The following is an 18,711-nucleotide window of genomic DNA, read 5'->3' as shown; positions in this document are numbered from 1 at the left end:
AAGGCTATTTAATATGAACATTCTATTAAAGAGATAACAATAGAGGCAGTTAGGTGACTTGCTCAATTGAGGGACAGGCATAGTAGAGATGGAAGGTGCTAGTTTGAAATCTGGCCTCATTGACACTTCCTAGCTGTGACCCTGGGCAAGTCACTTATCCCAGTTGTCGAGCTCTTTCTACTCTTGTGCCTTTGCAAGCAATTCACAGTATTGATTCCAAGAAGGAAGGTAAGGATTCAAAGGATAGTAATGATAGCAATAACAAGAATTGACATTTATATAGTGTTTGCCATAAATCGAGTAGGATATTAAACCTTTTGGGTGCTAATATTTCCATATTATCCTTTAGTTGGGTGGAATCCCATGGCTAGTCAATTACTCAGACTGCAGCACTGTATTTCCCAGCATTATGGTTCTTCCTCAAAATTGTAGGCACTTTAAAGGAAAGAAAAGATCTTATTTTATCCCTCCCCGGTTTCAAAATTCCCAGCTAACAATAACCGTATTCCTATTTCCTTTTATTGAGCTGGATCCATTTTTGTCCCGATCCAAAGGCCTGATCAGATCTTTTGTGTTCATTTCGTCCACTCCTGCCCCTCTCTCTGCCTCTCGCAGGCTTTTTAGGGAAGCAGCTTCACATTTAGCCTCCCCCCATCTTTAGGAGCTGAAAATTTCTAGCTAGTTTTACAAAGAGTATCCATGTGAAGTTTACTGTGTGAAAACTGTCCCTGTCCTCCTCTATAGCTTGATCTGAGCCTTCCGTTAATAATCGCATCCCAAGTGTTAATGGAAATAATCCTTCTATGTCACTGATTCTTGTTTTTAAATGCTTACCTTTCATCTTAGAATCAATATTGTGTATTGGTTTCAAGTCAGAGAAGTAATAACGTCGAGGCAATGGGAGTTAAGGTACTTACTCAGAGTCAGAGAGCTAGGAAGTGTCCGAGGTCAAATTTGAACCCAGGACCTCCCACCATGGAACGATCGAGGTGTCCCTACTTCACTCATTTTTCATGTCTTTTATGTTTGTTTGTTACCTGCCTTCCTACATTTCGGAAGGGAAAGGAGACTCGATTTTAAAGCTTTCCAAGTTCCCCTCCAAGCCTCCCATTCTTGCTAGGGAGCTCTTTTCACCTCCTAACCTAGCTGCCCTTAGCCTATATTATCAAATGCTAAAACCATTGATAAATTAGTGTATATTTTCTCACCATAACAGTAATAAAATATGCTTGTCAAAGAGAATAGCTTTCCTAAGGAACCTTTCTAATCACTGAACTTGTATGCTGCCTATACAAACGTATTTAGTTTTGCATTAACAGTATTGGAAAACATCCGCACAGCTTTACTAAATTTGCTGGATGACTTGCTTTTGTTGGGTCAGCTGAGCGTTAACATTTCTTGTCTTATGCTTAATTTACAGTCATAGCTGAAAAGCTTTAAGGAATTCTGATTGGGTTCTGGCAAGGCATAGCCTGGGGGTTCAAAGAACAAAGAGAAATGATTTCTAATGCGCGAGCTGTCATAGAGAGCACTGAAAATCACAACAACCAGCCATCATCTACTGTTCGAGACACTGTGGGGCAAAGTTCTGTACTAGGTGAGATTTCTTGTGACTTTCTAGGCAGTGCTGACTGTCCGATACATATCGGACTGCCTGAATTTCATTTCGACAGGGCCACTTAGTGGTCAGAGCTCAAAGTTATATTTCATTCCATCTGTAATGATATTTCTCAATACCATGAATTGCCACATTTTGGTTAGACTAAAATGTTGGCAAACTGAGGTAATTTGACCTAACAACTTGGATTATTCGTGTTTGTTTTGTTTTCAAAGCCCTTATCTTCCACTTTAGAATCAATTCTATGTAGTGATTGTAAGGAAGAAGAAGTCAGACAATGGGATTTCTGTACCTTGTCTGGGATGACATCTAGGAAGTGTCTGAGGGCAGATCTGAACCCAAGACTTCCCACCTGTAGGTCTGACTCAAAACTCTTGAACCTCCTAACTGCCTCCCTAACACCGTGCTCCAATTCCAAATATCAGGGGGAGCTACTTGCCTCAGTGCATTCTTAGAACAATCCGGCCAGCGTTTGTTATATGATTTTCCTTTGTGGGTTATAAGTTGAGAAGGAGAAAAGAGCCTGAGGAAAATGGGTGATAAATGAAGACTCAAAGACAAGTTAATTGATATGGGGAGCGGCGCTTGCTCCTATACTGTTTTCCCTTAAAGATTAATTAAAGGAAAACGAGAAATAAGAAAACACGTGGATGTAAGAATTCCGAGATAGAAAGCACGTGGGCGACAGTGTCCCGAGGAAAGATAAGGAGAGAAAGGAGGAAGAACTCCGAGGATGCAGAAATCAAGAGAGAGCAGCGCCCCTCACCCGAGCCTTTATTGTGCATTGAGAGGTGATCCATGAACACGCACAGCACGTAGGTCTTAACATTGGTTGAATAGCCAATGACAAGATCAGAGGAGGCGGGGATTGGCCTGACATGAGCTTTTCAGAGGAACGAGGTTTGGAAAGGTGAGGGTTAGGCCTTTGTGGCTCAGGCCCAGGCATTCTCCTGCCCTTTGGCCTGTAAGCTCATTAACTGACCTGCCCACATATCTGACAAATGAATATATATAATACAATAGCAATACATCACCCATACTGCCCAGATGCCAACGTGCCTGGTGTGCTACAATTCTGAAACTTGTATTCAGAATTTCCAACTATTAAGAGCCGTCTCTTTCCCTCCCTCCCCCCCTCCTTCATTCCCCTGTATTTATTTCTCTATCTCTGGCCTTTATCTCTCTCTTCTCTTTTGCCTCTGGTCTTTATCTCTTTCTTTCTTGTCTTTCTATCTGTTTCTTTCCCTCCTCCTCCCCCCTGTAATAGTTAAAATTAAATCATGAGACTGCTAGTTGCTTTTATAACTTCATTACATATAAAGAGTGATAGTAAACTGGGAAATATAGGAAAGAGGTGGAGAGCTGGTTAGCTCACTACTCTATTTGCTGCCATGATGGATTGAAGCTCACCACCAATACGGGTTCCTGCAGGTTCCCAGCTCCAGTCAGAAGAGCACGTGAACCATCTCCTGCTTTCACCTTATGAGTAGTTTTCTCCACTCACTGGCTCTCCCATGTCACATCTCAGGAGCCAATCATAGTTCCTTAATTTGTCTGGCACCGCCCAAGGGGGCAGGACCTAAGGGATCAGTTTCACATCTCATTGGTTTCAACTTCCTTTCCCTGAAGGTTTGTCTACACCTGTGACTGTAACAGTGTGATACAACTGTCTCCAGTATGTCCCAACCATTTGTACGTGGAGCCAAGAGCTAAAAAGCAAAAATCATTTCAGTGTGTCATCCATTACATTTACAATAAGTGCAGAGATGGGAAAATAGAACAACGTCATTGCACTCTACTTCGGCTACAAATGGGCCCTTACCTCCTGTTACAAACAACCCGGAGGCAGGCAAATGACCAGTCAGAGATAGGGATGCTCCCAGATATCTGAAAAACATGTCCGAATACCCGTTAAAATCAATTTAAATTAAGTGGACAATTAAATTCTCCAAAACTTCTATGCAGGTTAAAACCAATGTGACGGAGTCCAAACATCAGCTCTGGCTGACAATTAACAAAGGCAAAAAAGGAATAAAATGCTGTTTATGGTCATTTTACCAAGAACTTCTACAGTACAATCATAGGGGAGGTACCAATTGTGAATTTGAGATTGACTCCACCCTGCTTAGTCTTGAGAATTTTAGCAACCAGAAATGTCTACACCCCCACTTAAGGATTAACTGAGGAGGACCTATGACAGACATGTGTTAACAAGTGACAACTCAGAAACAATTGACTGACTTAAGCCACCATTGGTACATGTGAGACACAGGAAGTGATGTAAATAATTGGCTATATATTTTGCATCACTTCCTGTGATCACTCAGTGAGGTTGGGAGTTTGGCGGGTGTTTGAAATAAAAACAATAAGAGCCTGGCCTGGGGCTGTGGGGAAGTTGGTCCAGAAAGGATTGGGGGGGGGGGGAGAAACAGCTACTTCCTCCAGGTCTCCTGAGCCTCTGGGCCAGCTAAAGAGGGGTTCTATCATCACCTCCCCAGCCCACAAGGCCCAAAGACCCTCCAGAGGCCTGGGGGAGGCCCAGGAACCCCCTATTGCCCTTTGGGAGACCCCAGAAGGCAGCAGCAGCCACTGAGTCCAGACTCGGAGCCCTGATCGACAGAAGACAGTCTGGGGATGTCTGGGGGTCTGTCTGCAGGGCTGCTGGGCTCAGGCTGCTCAGGCCTGGCTGCCTCTCCCCTCCTGACCCCCCACCCCCTTTTATGGCTGTCAATGTGGGCTCTAGAACCACCAAACTTGCAGCCACCTGGCATGTGGAAAGCCCCCACTTGAAAGGGAAGACTTTTACTTTGCCAGGAGACAATTTCGAAGTGAGGGAAAGCCCCCCCTCCCAAGTTCTGACTAATAATAGACAGTGAAGTACTTTAGCTGGAGCTGGCAGTCCTGTCATGGGTAAAGTGTCTCCTTTTGTCCTGGTAGAGTCTCCCTTTGGGGAGAAGCCCTTCTCTAAGGTAGCCACAGCAGAGGGAAGGGGACCAGAGAAAGCAGGGCCTGGATGTCCAGGGGTCAGACAAAGGGGCTGGAGGCTGGGCCTGGGGCTGGGAGAGGCCTCAGCCCCAGAAGAGAAGCTCAGAAACCCAAAGGGGATCCTTTGGGCAGAACCACCTCTCCCAGCTCCCTCCTGGCCGTTCAGTGGGGGCTCTTGTTTCCTGGGGGTCTGGGGCCAAGCTGGCAGCTCCCAGCAGACCAGTTCCCCTGGGAGGAAGCAAGGCTGGCACTGCCCCGGCTGGTCAGGGAGATTCTGCCGCAGCCCTGGTAAAGGGGGCAGAAGGCAGGTCCTGGGAAGGGGACAAGGGGCTGCCGGGGACAATTCCCCTACGGGTGACTCTGCTAGGGTTCAGGAGCACACAGGGGCCTCGGTTGTGCTCTCAGCCACAGAAGAGGGACTGATGAGAAATTGCATTCTGCGGGGCTCCCATCACCAGGAGGGGGGCAGCTCCTTGGCTAGCTTGTAAGGGCTTCTCCCTGTTGCTGTGGTGAGAAGTGGAGATTGAGGGGGGCCCTGAAAAGTTCAAAGGAAAACCTCTTTCACCAGGATGAAAAAAATAGGGCCGGGAGACCCATCATTGCAAATATAATGTTTTTATCGAGACACACACAGACAGAGTGAGGTGGAGAGACACACAGACAGTCAGCGACAGAGATCCGGCCATGTCTGGTTTTCCAGACAGTCCCAAGTGGCAGGGAAATGCAGCAGAATGATCGGAGGTGGCAGGCGGGGCAGGGAATAGCCTCCCCAGGGGTCTATTCAAGCAAACGAATATTGCAGGAAATGGTCAGCAGCTCTCGACAACGTTTTCAGCCTGGAAGTAAAGGGCAGGAATAGCCTACAAAAGGGAGAAGGGCTGCCTGACGAGAGCATCCTTCCCCGGAAGAAGCTGCCCACACAACACGAGAGCCTTCTCAGACGAAAGGGAGCTTCACTTGGATGGGTCAGTCACACCCGCCCCGCCGGAGAGGTCCCAAACCGCCAGAGGCCACCCCAAACTGGGCGCTCAGGCTGGGGCAGGAGACATGGAAGGGCTGTGGGGGAAGCGGCTTCCTCACTGGGACAGCAGTCAGGAGGGTCTGGAGAATAACACGCTGCCTCTCTCTGCACACCTATGAAAAGCCGCTTGTGGCCCGTCCAGATCGAAGCCCTCCTTGCCCAGGAAGGCGTTGGCCACGGCGAGGAGGAGAGGGAGCGGTTGCCAAGGACTCTCCAGGGCTCCCAGCAGCTGAGGAGGAGCACCAGGAGGAGCCAGGGGGGGCCGCAGAGAGGGGCCCGCCTGGTGCAGAAAAGCCGCCCCTGGGATCAGCCTCTTCCCAAAGCCCGCCTCCCTTCCCTCCCCACTCCCCATTGGTCAGGAGGAGAACCCGGAAGCCAGAGCGGCCCAATGCCGGCCTGGGGAGGTCTGTCACCAGGAGGAGAGAACCCGCCCTGCAGCTGCCAGGGGGCCAAGGATGCCGATCTGGACCATCCCTGGTGCGGGGAGAACTGGCAGAGTGCCGCAGACCTGGGGAAGGCCTCCTGGAGAGAGCCCAGGCAGCCGGGCTCCCGGAAGGGCAGAGAGCCAGGCGGGAGCAGGGAGGCCAGGGGAGGCTCAGGCTGGCCATGGGGCTGGAGCTCCCCTGCAGCCAGGAGGGCCCCCACCTGGGTCGAGGCTGGGACTGAGGAGCAGCCCCCCGCCCCGCCCCCTCTGATCACGGCTTTCGGCTAAGGGCTTGGGCCCAGGCCAGGTGCAGGGGGCGGGCGGGGCGGGGCTCTGCTTGGGGGTGTGGCCTGGGCAGGGGGGGGGTTTGAGGGTTTTAAGCCAGGCTTTTCCGGGTTTTTACCTTTGCTTTGCCAAGGCAGAATGAGGCCCAGCCTGAGGGCTGGAGGAACCACAGCCAGAGGCCCCGCCCCCTGGCTTCCAGACTACCTGCTTCCATGGACCCCACTGGGATGGAACCAGGGTGGTGGCCTGGGCTAGAGTCTGGGGCCTGAACCGGACCCTGAGGCAGGGGGAGCCCCGAGGCTTGGGCCCGGGTTCGGGGGGGGGGGGAGGGGGGGCAGGAGGGGCTTTGTCCGGCCCCGCCCCCACCCAGGGAGCCCCTCTCCCGTGGGCTAAGGCTACAGCTGGACCCACGAAGGAGGGGGGCGGGGAGAGGAGGCACCAGTACAAGGAAAGGCGCGGCCGCGGGGGGTAGCGGGAAACCGGCCCACCGGAACTCGGGCGCTGCCGGGGTGAGCCCCCCGCACGCTAGGGAGCCCTGCGCCCATTCCCCGGACTCAGCCCCCAGGCCCCTCAGGTCACCGAGGACGGATGACCCGGAAAAGCGCCCCTGCAGGCAGCCCGGGAGAGGGTGCCGAGTGCGCAGGCGCGCCTACAGAGCTCAGGCGGCGCTGGCGGAACGCCTGGGCTGCATTCTGGAAAAACCAGCTGGACACGGAGGGAGGCCGCCCGTAGGCCCCTCGGGAGGGAGCGTCCGGCCTCGGTTCCGCGGGGCGGACAGTGCCGGGAGGAGGGCCGGAGTTCCCCGAGGCGTGGATGACAAGTCGGGGGAGGGGAGGCCCGGCGCCAGGGGCCCTCCTTGCAAAGCCTTCTGGGAAGTGCTGGCGCCGGCAAGCCAGCGATCTGGCCTGGGCTTAGGGGACTGGAAAAGCGTGGGCGGACCAGCGTCAGAGGCGCGGCTTCGGCGGGGGGCGGGGCGTGCGGGGCCCACGCTACGGGCGTGGGCGGAGCATGGAGGCGGGGCCGATAGGTCGGGGGTGGGGCGCAAAGATAAGACGGCTTTCGGCTAAGGGCTTGGGCCCAGGCCAGGTGCAGGGGGCGGGCGGGGCGGGGCTCTGCTTGGGGGTGTGGCCTGGGCAGGGGGCGGGTTTGAGGGTTTTAAGCCAGGCTTTTCCGGGTTTTTACCTTTGCTTCCCCCATCCGGGAGTCCGGTGCCGCTGAGCTCCTGCACAGTTCGTCCTGCCCCGGAGGAGGTGAGTCCCCTGTCCCCGTGGGCTGCGGACAGGCGGGGGCCCGCCGCACCTGAACTCTTCCCTCTTCTCCCCTCCTGGTCCCCGCTGCCCGACCGCTTCCCCTCCCCCTCCTCCGGGCACTGCCGGGATTCCCGGGGTGGGGCACAGCCTGGCCCTTCTTTCCCCTGAGCCTCTCTGGCACCCAGAACCCAGCCGGGCTCCCACCAGGGGCTTCCTCAGGGCTGCGGGGCTTGTCCCGGGTCCTGGGCACACACAAGCTCTGCCCGGGGTCCCTGGGAGCGGGAGGCCTGGGAGAACTGGGGGTGCGGTGGGGGCTGGGAGGTGTGAATCTGAACATTTCTGAGACTCCGCCCTGGAACATTTGGTTCAGCCATTCGCCATTTCTACAAGGGAGGTGCTTGGCCAGGAAGGTGGGAACTCTCACCTGAGCGCAGCCATATTAGAGCTGTGAGACTGGTCAGTGAACAGAGAAGGTACTTATAGGGAGGCCAAAGCCCTTCCCTGGTCTATTTTTAGAGCCTCTGAAGGTCCAGTGAATCACTGAAAGGTCAGGCAGGCTCAGCAAGAGGTGAGAAGTTTTAGTGAACCGGCTCCTGTGATTGGTCCATGTGACCGTTTAGGGGCGGTGACGCAGGACAAAATCTCTTTAAAGGGAGCTGCTTGAACAGGGCCACCTAGTTGGAGTGGGTTCAGCTTTGGAAGCTGAGTTGGAGCAGCTGAACTGGAGGGTCTCTGAACTAGACTTTGGCTTGGAAGGATCTTGTGGTGAGGGATTAAGCACTGACTTAGGTTCTCTCTTAAAGAGAAAGGCCCCGGCCATTGGCCTTCCTGTGATTTCCTCTTATTCGGTCTCTCGCCCTTCCCTTCATTCCTGTTCATGAAAATCTCCATAAAGCCCAGCTGACTTGGGTATTTTCATATTTGGGAATTTTTCCCATGGCGACCACTTATTTTTTATTTAAAATCAAGAAGCTAAAAATTATCTTTACAGTTTGGGCAATTCACAGTCTTGAAACCATATTTTCACGATTACAGGTGCCAGGAAAGAGAGCCCGAACCCCCTGACGCCAGACCCCTTTTCCCTTCCAGCTCGGCCTTCTGGGACCCCCGGCCAGGGAGCAGGGAGCATGGAGGAGTGTGTAGAGGACGCTGCGCTGGAGCCCTGCAGGTGGCCCCCCCAGGTAAGCAGCATCGACCTCTCCTGACAAGGATCCTCAGGCCCCAGGTGTAGACACTCCTCTCTCTCCTAATATGGAGGTTCAGGCCCCAGGTGTAGATGCTCCTCTGTCTCATGACATGGAGGCTCAGGCCCCAGGTGTAGACACTCCTCTCTCCTGACATGGATGCTCAGGCTCCAGGGGTAGACACTCCTCTCTCTCCTAACATGGAGGTTCAGGCCCCAGGTGTAGATGCTCCTCTGTCTCCTGACATGGAGGCTCAGGCCCCCAGTGTAGACGCTCCTCTCTCCTGACATGGAGGCTCAGGCCCTGGTTGTAGACGCTCCTTTGTCTCTTTACATGGAGGCTCAAGCCCCGGGTATAGATGCTCCTCTGTCTCATGACATGGAGGCTCAGGCTCCGGGTGTAGATGCTCCTCTGTCTCCTGACATGGAGGCTCAGGCCCCGGGTGTAGACGCTCCTCACACTCCTGGGTGTAGACACTCCTCTGTCTCCTGACATGGCAGCTCTGTCCGTCGTCGTCGTCAAGTGGCGCCTGAGCCCATGTCCCCCTAGCCTGGCTTCTGCTCTCTCCACTGCCCGGCAGAGACTCCTCTGGGCCTTTAGAGGCCTCTATCAGCTCCTCCCCCCGTAGGCTTCCAGGCAGCCGAGGCCCTCCGTGACTGCCATCTCTCTCCTCCATGTTGGTCTGTTTCCCCTCCTCTCCGGCACCTGCAATCCTGGGGGCTTCCTGGAAGATGCCGCTCAGGAGCTCCCTGTGTGGGAAGGTGCTGCCAGGCTCTGGGCTCTCATTGGGAAGCACTTTGCCCTTTGACAGCCCTCCCTTGTGGGCTCCTGGGGGCTTCCTGACCAGCCCTTCCTTGTTTCTCCTTCGGAGAGGCGGAGCTTCTGCTTAGACCTGCTCCCAGGTCATGGTAGGCACAAGGGGCTGTCCAGGGTCCCAGCTAGGAGGTGTCTGAGGCCAGATTGGAATCCAAGACCTCCTGTATCGAGTCCTGGCTGATGACTGGGAGGCAGCATGGCCTGCTGGGAAGGGCTGTGGATGGGCCTAGAGACAGGGAGGGGGCCCAACTCTGACCCTGTCTGGGTGACCATGAGCCATCTCCTGCCCCCCTTCTTAGCCTCAGATTACTCATCTGTAATTAGGGGTGAGGAGGACATGCCCTGCCCAGGGCTTGGCCCAGAACCCGGCACAGGACAGACTCTCCCCCAGTGCTGGCTGCCTCCTCAGTGACTGTTGTTTGTGTCGTGACTCACAATCCAGGACAGCCGGAGGCCGGGAGCCAGTCCTGGTAGGGTTTGTCTTTGGTCACTGGGGGCTGAATCCACCCTGGTCCTTCCCGCCTGCTTCCCCTCCCTTCCTGGGCTGAGCCCATCAATGTGTCCTTTCAGGCCGCAGTGACGTTCCAGGATGTGGCCGTGGACTTCACGCGGGAGGAGTGGAGGCTGCTGGAGCCTCCCCAGAAGGAGCTGTACTGGGAGGTGATGCTGGAGAACTACAGGAACCTGGTGTGCCTGGGTGAGGAGGGCACCTCTGGGGCTGCGGATCTGCTTCCTTGTCCTGGGCCCTGGCCAGGGAGCAGCAGGGATTCTCTGGCCTGTCTCATCTGGCCAAAAGCCAGGCTGGCCCTGCTGGGAACCAAGGGCTTCCCTGTGTGCTCCCGGCCCCGCTCTGCCCCCTCAGGCCACAGGGGCCTTCTCAAGGCTCAGGGGAAGTACTTGAAGTCAGAAGAGCTCCCGATGGCTCCGTGTCGAATGGCTGCAATGGGTCCTTCTGATCCCCTCTCCATTCCTCGTTCCATTCCCGATTCTTCCAGGAAAGCCCACCCGTTCCCTGTGTGTGCCTTGGGTCCTGCCATGACCGTCTCTCTCCGTCTGCCCTTTCCCTTGACTAGGCCTTGCTGATTCCCGTCAGGATGTGAGGATCTCTGTGCTGGAGTCAGAGGAACCACAGTGGATTCCAACCGGTGGTGTTCTAAGAAGCTGCTGGCCAGGTGAGTGTGTGTGTATGTGTGTGAGTGAATGAGTGAGTGCCGGGCCCTGGGGAGGACACAACACCCCATCCACAGCTCTGCTGCTCATTAGTCTCTCAGCCCACAGAGAATGGGCTCCTGGGGGATCCCCTCAGTGACCTTTTGGGTCACTGGCCATAGATCCTGCAGAGAATTCCTTCCTCCCGCCTCCTCCACTCTGGGTGGGGGGTGTTGCCTCACCAGGAATGGCTAGAAAAGGTCAGGTTCTGCTGGTGCCCTCACAGTATGGGAATGCATTTCCACTGTGCGTGGCGCTTTGGGTGGTTTAGTCTTTTTTGGAAAGCAAACTGGAATTTTTCAGCGTCAGATCTACACATGAATTCTTTTTCTTAGTCCCATTGATCATATTCCCATGACTCCTTGCAGAGGTCTAATTCAGGTGAAGATTTTTCCAGGCATATTTGACCTTTTATAGCCCTCCCTTGTTGGCCTTGAGAGTTCTTCCTGACCCGGTCCTTCCTTGGGCTCTTCTTTTGATATCCTTAACTTGTGTCTTGTAAAGGTCAAAATTATAGTTGAGACTGAAAAAATCTAAATTTAAGTGGTCGCCAGGGGAAATCCCAAATAATAAAATACCCAAGTCAGCTGTACTTTTTTATGGGGATTTAATTGATAGTGAAGGAGAAGGAAGAAGGAGAAGGCTTTCTCTCTCCTTCTTACCCCCAACCCCCCCACCCCGGCCTGGCAGGAAGATCAGGAGATAAGGAAGGAAGGTTTTGGAGTGTGAAGGAGGAAGGAGTCAGCTGGAACTCTAGAAAAAGAAGGGCTAAACTCAGATGCCTGAACCTGAATCAGCTCAAGGCAAACTCACCACCACCACTCCAAGATGTCTAAACGCCTAGCACACTCCCAGCCAGAGTTGACTCTCCAGGTAGAAGAAGAGAGAAGTCATGTGCCTCATATAGACAGTTTTATGTCACTTTCCTATGTCTCATCTGTACCAATGATCTCTTAGCTTGACTTAGGACAGCCCAGGGATCTGTCTCCTTTTTTCTGCACATGTCTGTTGCCTTTTTCCTCAGATACTTAATCTTTGAGTTTGGTGCAGACCTTCCTAATCTTGTTCAACTAAGGAGGGAGGGGAAAATGTGGACTTCCCAAGACCTGACTCTGTTATTCCAAGTATCCCTATTGTTATTGATCAGGAAGTAGCTAAATCAAATCTTCTAAAGAATGGTCTGATTAGAGTGGAATAGTTTTAAAGTTCACAGTCTCAAATTGCTAAGTACTGCTTCCAAGGCAGTCTTGTGTGTCTATATCTGTGTCTATGATGGATATAAGTTGTATATTTATACATAAACACATATAGACATGTATATTCCAGGTTGTATTGTTCATATTGGTGTAGAGGAGCCAGCAGTCATCCCCACCTTCTTTGATTCTGAGGCCCTTGTGTCAGTTTTCCCATTTTCAGCTAATTTAATGATAATGGTCCATATCAAGGGATAAGCTTGGTGACTGCAAAGAAATTTTCGAAGACAGGTAAACTGATTTCCAGTTATATGAAAACAAGTACAGTGTTTGTAACATCCAGATTATATGGAAGAGTGACACCTGAAAGCTAATTCATCCCAGGAAAAGGTGCATTTACACTCTTTCTTTCTTTCAGGTTGGGACACTAGGCCTCAGACCAAGGAGTCAGCTCCCAAGATGAGTATTTCGGTGAAAGTCTTGACCCCGGAAACGTTCTTGGAGGATGTTCCAAGTATCTACAAGATGGAGAAGATCTGGGAGTGTAATGGCAGTTTTAAGAAGAAGCAGAGAATTGAGGGGAAACCTTCTACACGACTAAAAACAATCCAAGCAGTACCTCCCAAGGAGGCTGGAGGTTCTGAATATAGTAAATACAGTCAGACCTCTAGCCCAGAGCCAGACCTTTTTCCACAGCAGGGAGTATCTGTAGTTATGCAGTGCCAGAAAGGAGATAAGCAGAGAGGGAGTTCCACCATGCATTCAAACCGAGGACAGTATAATCAAGTCTATTCCAGGAAGAAATATCCTAAGGTTAAGAAATGTCAGAATGTGTTGGGTCATGAAAGGGGGAATTCTTTCCTTCAAAATAATGAACTTTGTCCACGCCAGAGAACTGATAGAAAAGGAAAATGTACTGAATTGACTAAACGTGGGAAGACGGATCTTGCTAAACGCTCTCATCTTCAGAGTTCAGAGAGATGGTATAAATGCAATGAATGTGGAAAGGCCTTCCGATATGAGGTTTCTCTTAAAGTACATTACAGAATTCATACCGGAGAGAAACCTTTTGAATGCAGTGAATGTGGTAGGGCTTTCTGCCAGAGGATAGATCTTATTCGCCATATTAGGATTCATACTGGAGAGAAACCTTTTAAATGCTGTGATTGTGGGAAAGCCTTTTCTAGGAGCACAAGCCTAACTTTACATCAGAGAACTCATACTGGAGAGAAACCTTATGAATGCAATGTATGTGGGAAGACATTCCGTTCAAGCTCTCACCTTTCAGGACACCGGAAAAGTACTCATGAAGGAATAAGACTTCATGAATGCAATGTATGTGGGAAAGCATTCTCTCGGAAGTATGATCTTACTAATCACAGTAGAATTCATACTGGCGAGAGACCCTATGAATGCAGTGGATGTGGAAAGACCTTCTGCCTGAAGTCAAGTTTTACATTTCACTTTAGAAGTCATACTGGAGAGAAACCTTTCAAATGCAGTGAATGTGGAAAGGCTTTTTATAGAAAGCTAGATTTTATCAACCATAATAGGACTCATACTGGAGAACAGCCTATTCAGTGCATGTTTTCCCTTGGAGAAATTCACTGACTGAACATCAGAGAATTCATACTGGAGTGAAACCTTATGAATGAAAATATTTTGGGAAAGTCTTCCCCAGAAACTGAGCAGTAACTCCAAATCTCGGAGTTCATACTGGAGAAAAACCCTGTGCATGCAGTGAATCTAGAAAGGCCTGCTTCCAAAATAAAAATCTTTTATTGTGTGAAAGAAAGATATATTCCAAAAAAGAACTCTTAGGAATGTAATTAATGTGGAAAGGCATCCCTCTGATTACAGCTCTTTCCTCAACATAAAAGAATCTTGATGGGAGAGAACCTTATTAATATAATCACTGAAGCAATACTTTGTCTGGAAGGGATTCCTTGATCAATTTCCTTCATATTGGAAAGAAACCAAACAAATATGATGCCTGTGGAAAGCCCTTCTGTTAATGATGGTGAACCAATTCTCCTCATTAGAAGAGCCCTTGTCTAGAGATGCCAAGAAGGCATATACTTTCTCAAGTATCCAGAATGTTAGCCAAAACTAATCTTTAATGTCGAGCACTGAACTTCCTAAATATCATACTTCCAGCAAGATAGACAAATAGAGGAGAGACTATAGAACAGTTTGGTAGATTTGTTTAGAACAATTTAGTGCTGCTTAAGTAGTTCTGAAGAATTTAGCAGCAGCTTGGAAAGTGGTCAGCAATTAAAGAGCCTTTGGAATTTGTGCTGAATTCTGTTCCACCCTACTCCCGTGTGGGTGTTTAATATTTAATAACTAAGTGCCATATTTTAAAAGTTTTATTAATAATAACTAAGGCAAAAGAACCTCTGACTTCAGCCCAGTCGCAGGTCCAAGGGAGAGAAAGAGGGTAGAGTTACAACTACTTAAATAAAATCATGCAAAATGTTGGGATGCAGGAAAATGGAATTTTGGGAAATACTGTGAAGATTGGATTTAGCTCTCCCCTGATTGTAACAATGAAGTACTTAGCTCTTCCTTTATTGGGAAGATGGAATTGTAATCCACAATCTGTTTTTAGATTTTAATCCCCAAAAAGGTGGTAACTCAGTATTTTAAGTAGATCTGCCCATTTTAACTACAAAAAGGTGTTAAGTAACTACAAAAGGTGAACTGACCAAAAAATGTGTTAAGTAACCCAAAAGGTATAATATAACCAAAGAAGGTGTGAACTAAAGAGTGGGCAGTCCTGGAGAAAATCGTCTGCTGTGATTGTTAGATGTGAAATTTAGGGGAGGTGACACAAGAGAAAAAGATCTTTTAAAAGATGACCAGAGGCCAGAAGAAGATATATTCGATTCGAAGAGATTGACAATCTCTCTGACTCAGTGTTGGACTTGAGGAACTGGACCCTTGGAGGAACTTGTGTAGGAGACCTCATTCTGCTTTACCATTTTAGATAGTCGCCATTGGTGAGTGAAAGGCTGACTTAGTGAACCTACCTTTCTGGAGGGGTGAAGCCTCCAGGAAAAGCCCATCATCTTGAGACTCTCTTTCCCTGGCTGGGGCTTAGAATTTCTAACTGGTATTAGAGGAAGCCAGAGCTCTATCTCCTCTCTCATTCCTTAATATCTTCCCTCTATTGTAAACATAACTACCTTTAGTCATTCATTTTGGGATTTAGAAATTAAATCCCTGGCAACCACCTATAAAATATTCAGAGTCCAACCACAAAAAATTTTAACAATTCTAAAGGACTTCTGGGGGATGATGTCCAATGACTCAAAATCTCCATTTATACATATTCCCTCTGTGATCATATTGGGAAACCAGTTTCCCCAAAAGGCTCATGAAAAGAATCAACTTAAAGATTGCAACAATTTGTGAATAAAAGGAAAAGAGAACAAAACCAATGATTACTAGGTTGACAAAAAGCCAATTTGGGGCAGTCCCTTTTGGCATTCAGAAGAAAAGGCATTTCAAGCCCTCATAGTTCAATTCACATCCCAGAGTTCACTCTAGATCTTTTGGTGCAGCATGTGGTCTCTGCAGGCATCTACATGGTGCTTTCTGGATTCTGGGAGGTAGCAAGTTTCTTATCCTAAAATTGCTCAAATGTAAATCAAAGTTCACAACAATAACTTGGTCCCCCTGAGGTGAATAATGATGAACAAAGGGATCACTCGGGGATGTGTGGCTGAGTCATGAGGTATATGAATCAAGTTGCAAAAGAAAATCAAAAACGTGAAAAAAATCTAAATAAAAGAGAAACATAACTTGTGGATGAAATATAAAATATAAAAGTTATATGTCTAAAAGAAAACTAAGTAAAGGAAAAACAAATCTATAACAGGTCCTTGAATCAGGGCCCAATTAAAATGATTTAAGCAATTATGCATTTACCCAGTCAGTAGCCAGGGCTACAGAAAGTTTGCCACATCATGAAAGGGAACTAGATTATAGGAGCCAAATTTGAGATACTTGAATGTGGGACAAGGAAGACCTGCCTTTAACACATGTTAAACAGCCACAACCTTGAACCCCAAACAAGTTCAAGTCCTCTTGTCATGGCTCAAACTTTTCATCAACCCCACTGGGATCTGGTCTCTTTGCCCTTGTGCTCCATAGGCACTATGCAGTTGCTCTGTGCTTCTTTAGCACTGTACAGTGGCTTTTTTTGTATTCTCTTATCCTGGAATCAGAATCATTAAGCAAAGTCCCATAATATTTTTTTAACAATCAAGGGCATTTTTATAATCTAAAGCTTTTTGGATATGCATTAATATTAGAACAAATGTATTTAAAACATTACTGCAAAGTAAAAAAAATTAAATATCTCAGTACTGTTGACGTGCTTCAAATACAAAAAGGAGAAAAATACTCATATGCTATATTGCACATGCAAGGGAAAAAATCAAAGTTTTTTTTTTTTTTAAGTTTTGAAAATAAAAAATATAGCTTGAAATCAGTGACACAGTGTCAGCCATGTGGGAGTGCAAAATGATTTTCAGAATAAAACAGTAACACAGTAGATAATGCACATTCAAAGAAGTACCAAGTCCCCAAAATTCACAATAGCCCAGTTAATTACAATAGCAAAGAAACCCATTATATTTCACATAAATTGCTGTATGACATTAAAAAAAAACCCTGTGAACTGCTGGATATTTGTCACAATTTTAACAAACGTAGCAAATCTTTCAACCTTGGCAAACATTTTTAAACAAAGTAAAACTTATTTGGGTCTAGAACATCATCAAGAAATCTAGATTGTTCTGCTGGAAGTAAATTAAAGTGAAAAGCTTTGCAGGAGCTCTTTTTCCTCGGCTTCCTGATTCATAGAAACACCTTGGTATTTCTTTACCTTTAATACAACATTCTTTAATATATGTATATTAAAAATCATCAATTCAGAAACTACTAGTTACTAAAATTGTTTCTGAAGACCCCTTAAAATTAAATTCTTAACTCATTAAATGCTCCAAGGCTTGCACACAATTTAACCAGTTTTGTTGAAATCCATCCATCATCATCTATGTGACAACAGAGACAACATGTGATCTTCAGTGGATCTAGTGGCAAGGATTTTAGGCAAGATGTTTATGAGCTTATACAGAGATATTTTGTTCTTCAGCAGAAGTGAAGATCAATATAGGCAAAACGTAGTAGTTTAAAATGATTCAGTATACCAGAAAGATATTGATTAAATTAAAACAGATAAACTTAAAAAAAATTTAAACCTTAAAGCAATCAGAAAATGCAATAATATAAACCAATGAGAATTTGCAGACAGGCAATGAAGTCAAAATCCTTTTCATCAATCTCGATAGACTTATTCACTATTATAGGAGGAGAATAAACTCAAAATAGTTAGCAATAAGCTCCCAGATCTCTTTTAAAGTTTCCTTCCCCTCCCCTCATATTTACTATCCATTTAAATTTCATTTGTCAGAGGTCTGGGTTTCCTCATAGAAGCACAGGGCAGACTCTCCACTCTGCACATTGAGAGCAGTTGGGACTTTTAGAACTTTGTCAAAATGTTTCTGGTTGATTTGTAGCATAAGCAGCCTAGCTTGTGGCATATTCTTGAGGAGAAGGAAGTAAAATGGGAAATCTCCAATGAAAATAAAAAGTCCCTAGAAAAGAATTAAGCAGATCCAAGCTGCACTTTTTAGCTCTACCAACTCACACTGTTGTTTCAAAGTTTCAAGCATGCTTTGCAATACCATTTTTCCTGAAAGAGGCTGAATGGGGTTTATTTACAGAGTAAACAGAAAGAAACAAAATTTTGAGGGAAAACAATAGCATATTTGCATATGAGAGAAAAAATACTTCTCCTTGGTGTTTTGGGTCAAGAGAGAAGGGAAAAAAATCAGGCTTTCCCCCCAAAACTGACTTTAAATCTACTGATTTGGAACTAACTGCCCTCCCTGTGAAAACCCTTTAGTAAGAGCCTTCTAAACTAGGAGTTCAGGATCAGCTTGAAAATTAGAAGGTGTTGGGTTCTTTTCTCCACGCTGAAAAATGGCAATGGCAGGCTAGAAAAACATGTGGAGTGTGGAAAGGGATTGGGGCAGAAAGATTTTTAAATGTTACCCTCTGCGGAAATAATGTCTGGGATTGGCAGGCTCTTGTGGCAGGTATGGTCTTGGCAAGATGAGGCTCCAAACTGGGTGGAGAGCAGTGAGGAATGCTGTCAAAACAGATGGACAGGAGAAACAGCAGGCAGCAGGGTGGGACAGGAACACAGGCACACTCTGCCACCGGACCCTTGTGGTGGGTGTAGCAGTCCACCCCTAGCTATGGGCAAGGGAAACAGTTGGTATGTACAGATTGCCTTAGGAGAGAGCATGCTCAGTATTGCACATGGCTGGGAAAGTCTCCGACCCTTGACCCCAGCTTCTCCCAGGTTAGGCGGAAACGCAGGTTTCTTTGTGATCACCTGGTTAAGAGAAACCACACCTATACCTTGTCATTAACCAATGAGGATCATCCCTATGTACTGTGTATAGTTCCAAAGAGATTAAATAGGGCCCAGCCAGCTCCGCCTCTCTCTTCTGCTCTTCCTCCCTTCCAGCTCGCACTGATGCCTGTCCTCGCTGGGGCCTGGCCTTTGGCCAGGCTCTATCTCTAATCTTTATCATTTCTCCAACCTGTGTGGTCTTGAATCTGGATCTCTGGACTGGTATAAGCTTT

At 48.2% G+C, this 18,711-nt stretch overlaps 1 protein-coding gene across 2 annotated transcripts; it reads left to right on the top strand.

Moving 5' to 3' along the window:
- The first annotated feature begins 7,314 nt into the window (after positions 1 to 7,314).
- On the top strand, positions 7,315 to 16,484 carry LOC100014327 (zinc finger protein 501-like). Of its 2 annotated transcripts, none has more exons than XM_016432480.2 (5): positions 7,315 to 7,583; positions 8,673 to 8,764; positions 10,154 to 10,280; positions 10,657 to 10,755; positions 12,404 to 16,484. In XM_016432480.2, exons 2-5 carry the CDS (start codon positions 8,711 to 8,713, stop codon positions 13,594 to 13,596), a joined length of 1,473 nt encoding a protein of 490 aa, XP_016287966.1. In that variant the 5' UTR covers positions 7,315 to 7,583; positions 8,673 to 8,710; the 3' UTR covers positions 13,597 to 16,484. The 2 variants fall into 2 exon arrangements, with proteins under 2 accessions (XP_016287966.1, XP_016287965.1); XM_016432479.2 differs by having other exon boundaries at positions 8,619 to 8,764.
- The last annotated feature ends 2,227 nt before the right edge of the window (positions 16,485 to 18,711 follow it).

This window comes from Monodelphis domestica, chromosome 3 (genome assembly GCF_027887165.1).
Source record: "Monodelphis domestica isolate mMonDom1 chromosome 3, mMonDom1.pri, whole genome shotgun sequence".
NCBI lineage: Eukaryota > Metazoa > Chordata > Mammalia > Didelphimorphia > Didelphidae > Monodelphis > Monodelphis domestica.
The sequence above is the reverse complement of the archived record's forward strand: the minus strand, read 5'-3'. Positions and strand labels throughout refer to the sequence as shown.

Bases quoted from the DNA above. Each gene is read 5' to 3' on its own strand.
- LOC100014327 (XM_016432480.2), top strand. From the start codon at position 8,711: ATGGAGGAGTGTGTAGAGGACGCTGCGCTGGAGCCCTGCAGGTGGCCC. The intron at 8,765-10,153 runs GTAAGCAGCATC...GTGTCCTTTCAG, and splicing joins CCTGCAGGTGGCCCCCCCAG to GCCGCAGTGACGTTCCAGGA. The intron at 10,281-10,656 runs GTGAGGAGGGCA...TCCCTTGACTAG, and splicing joins CAGGAACCTGGTGTGCCTGG to GCCTTGCTGATTCCCGTCAG.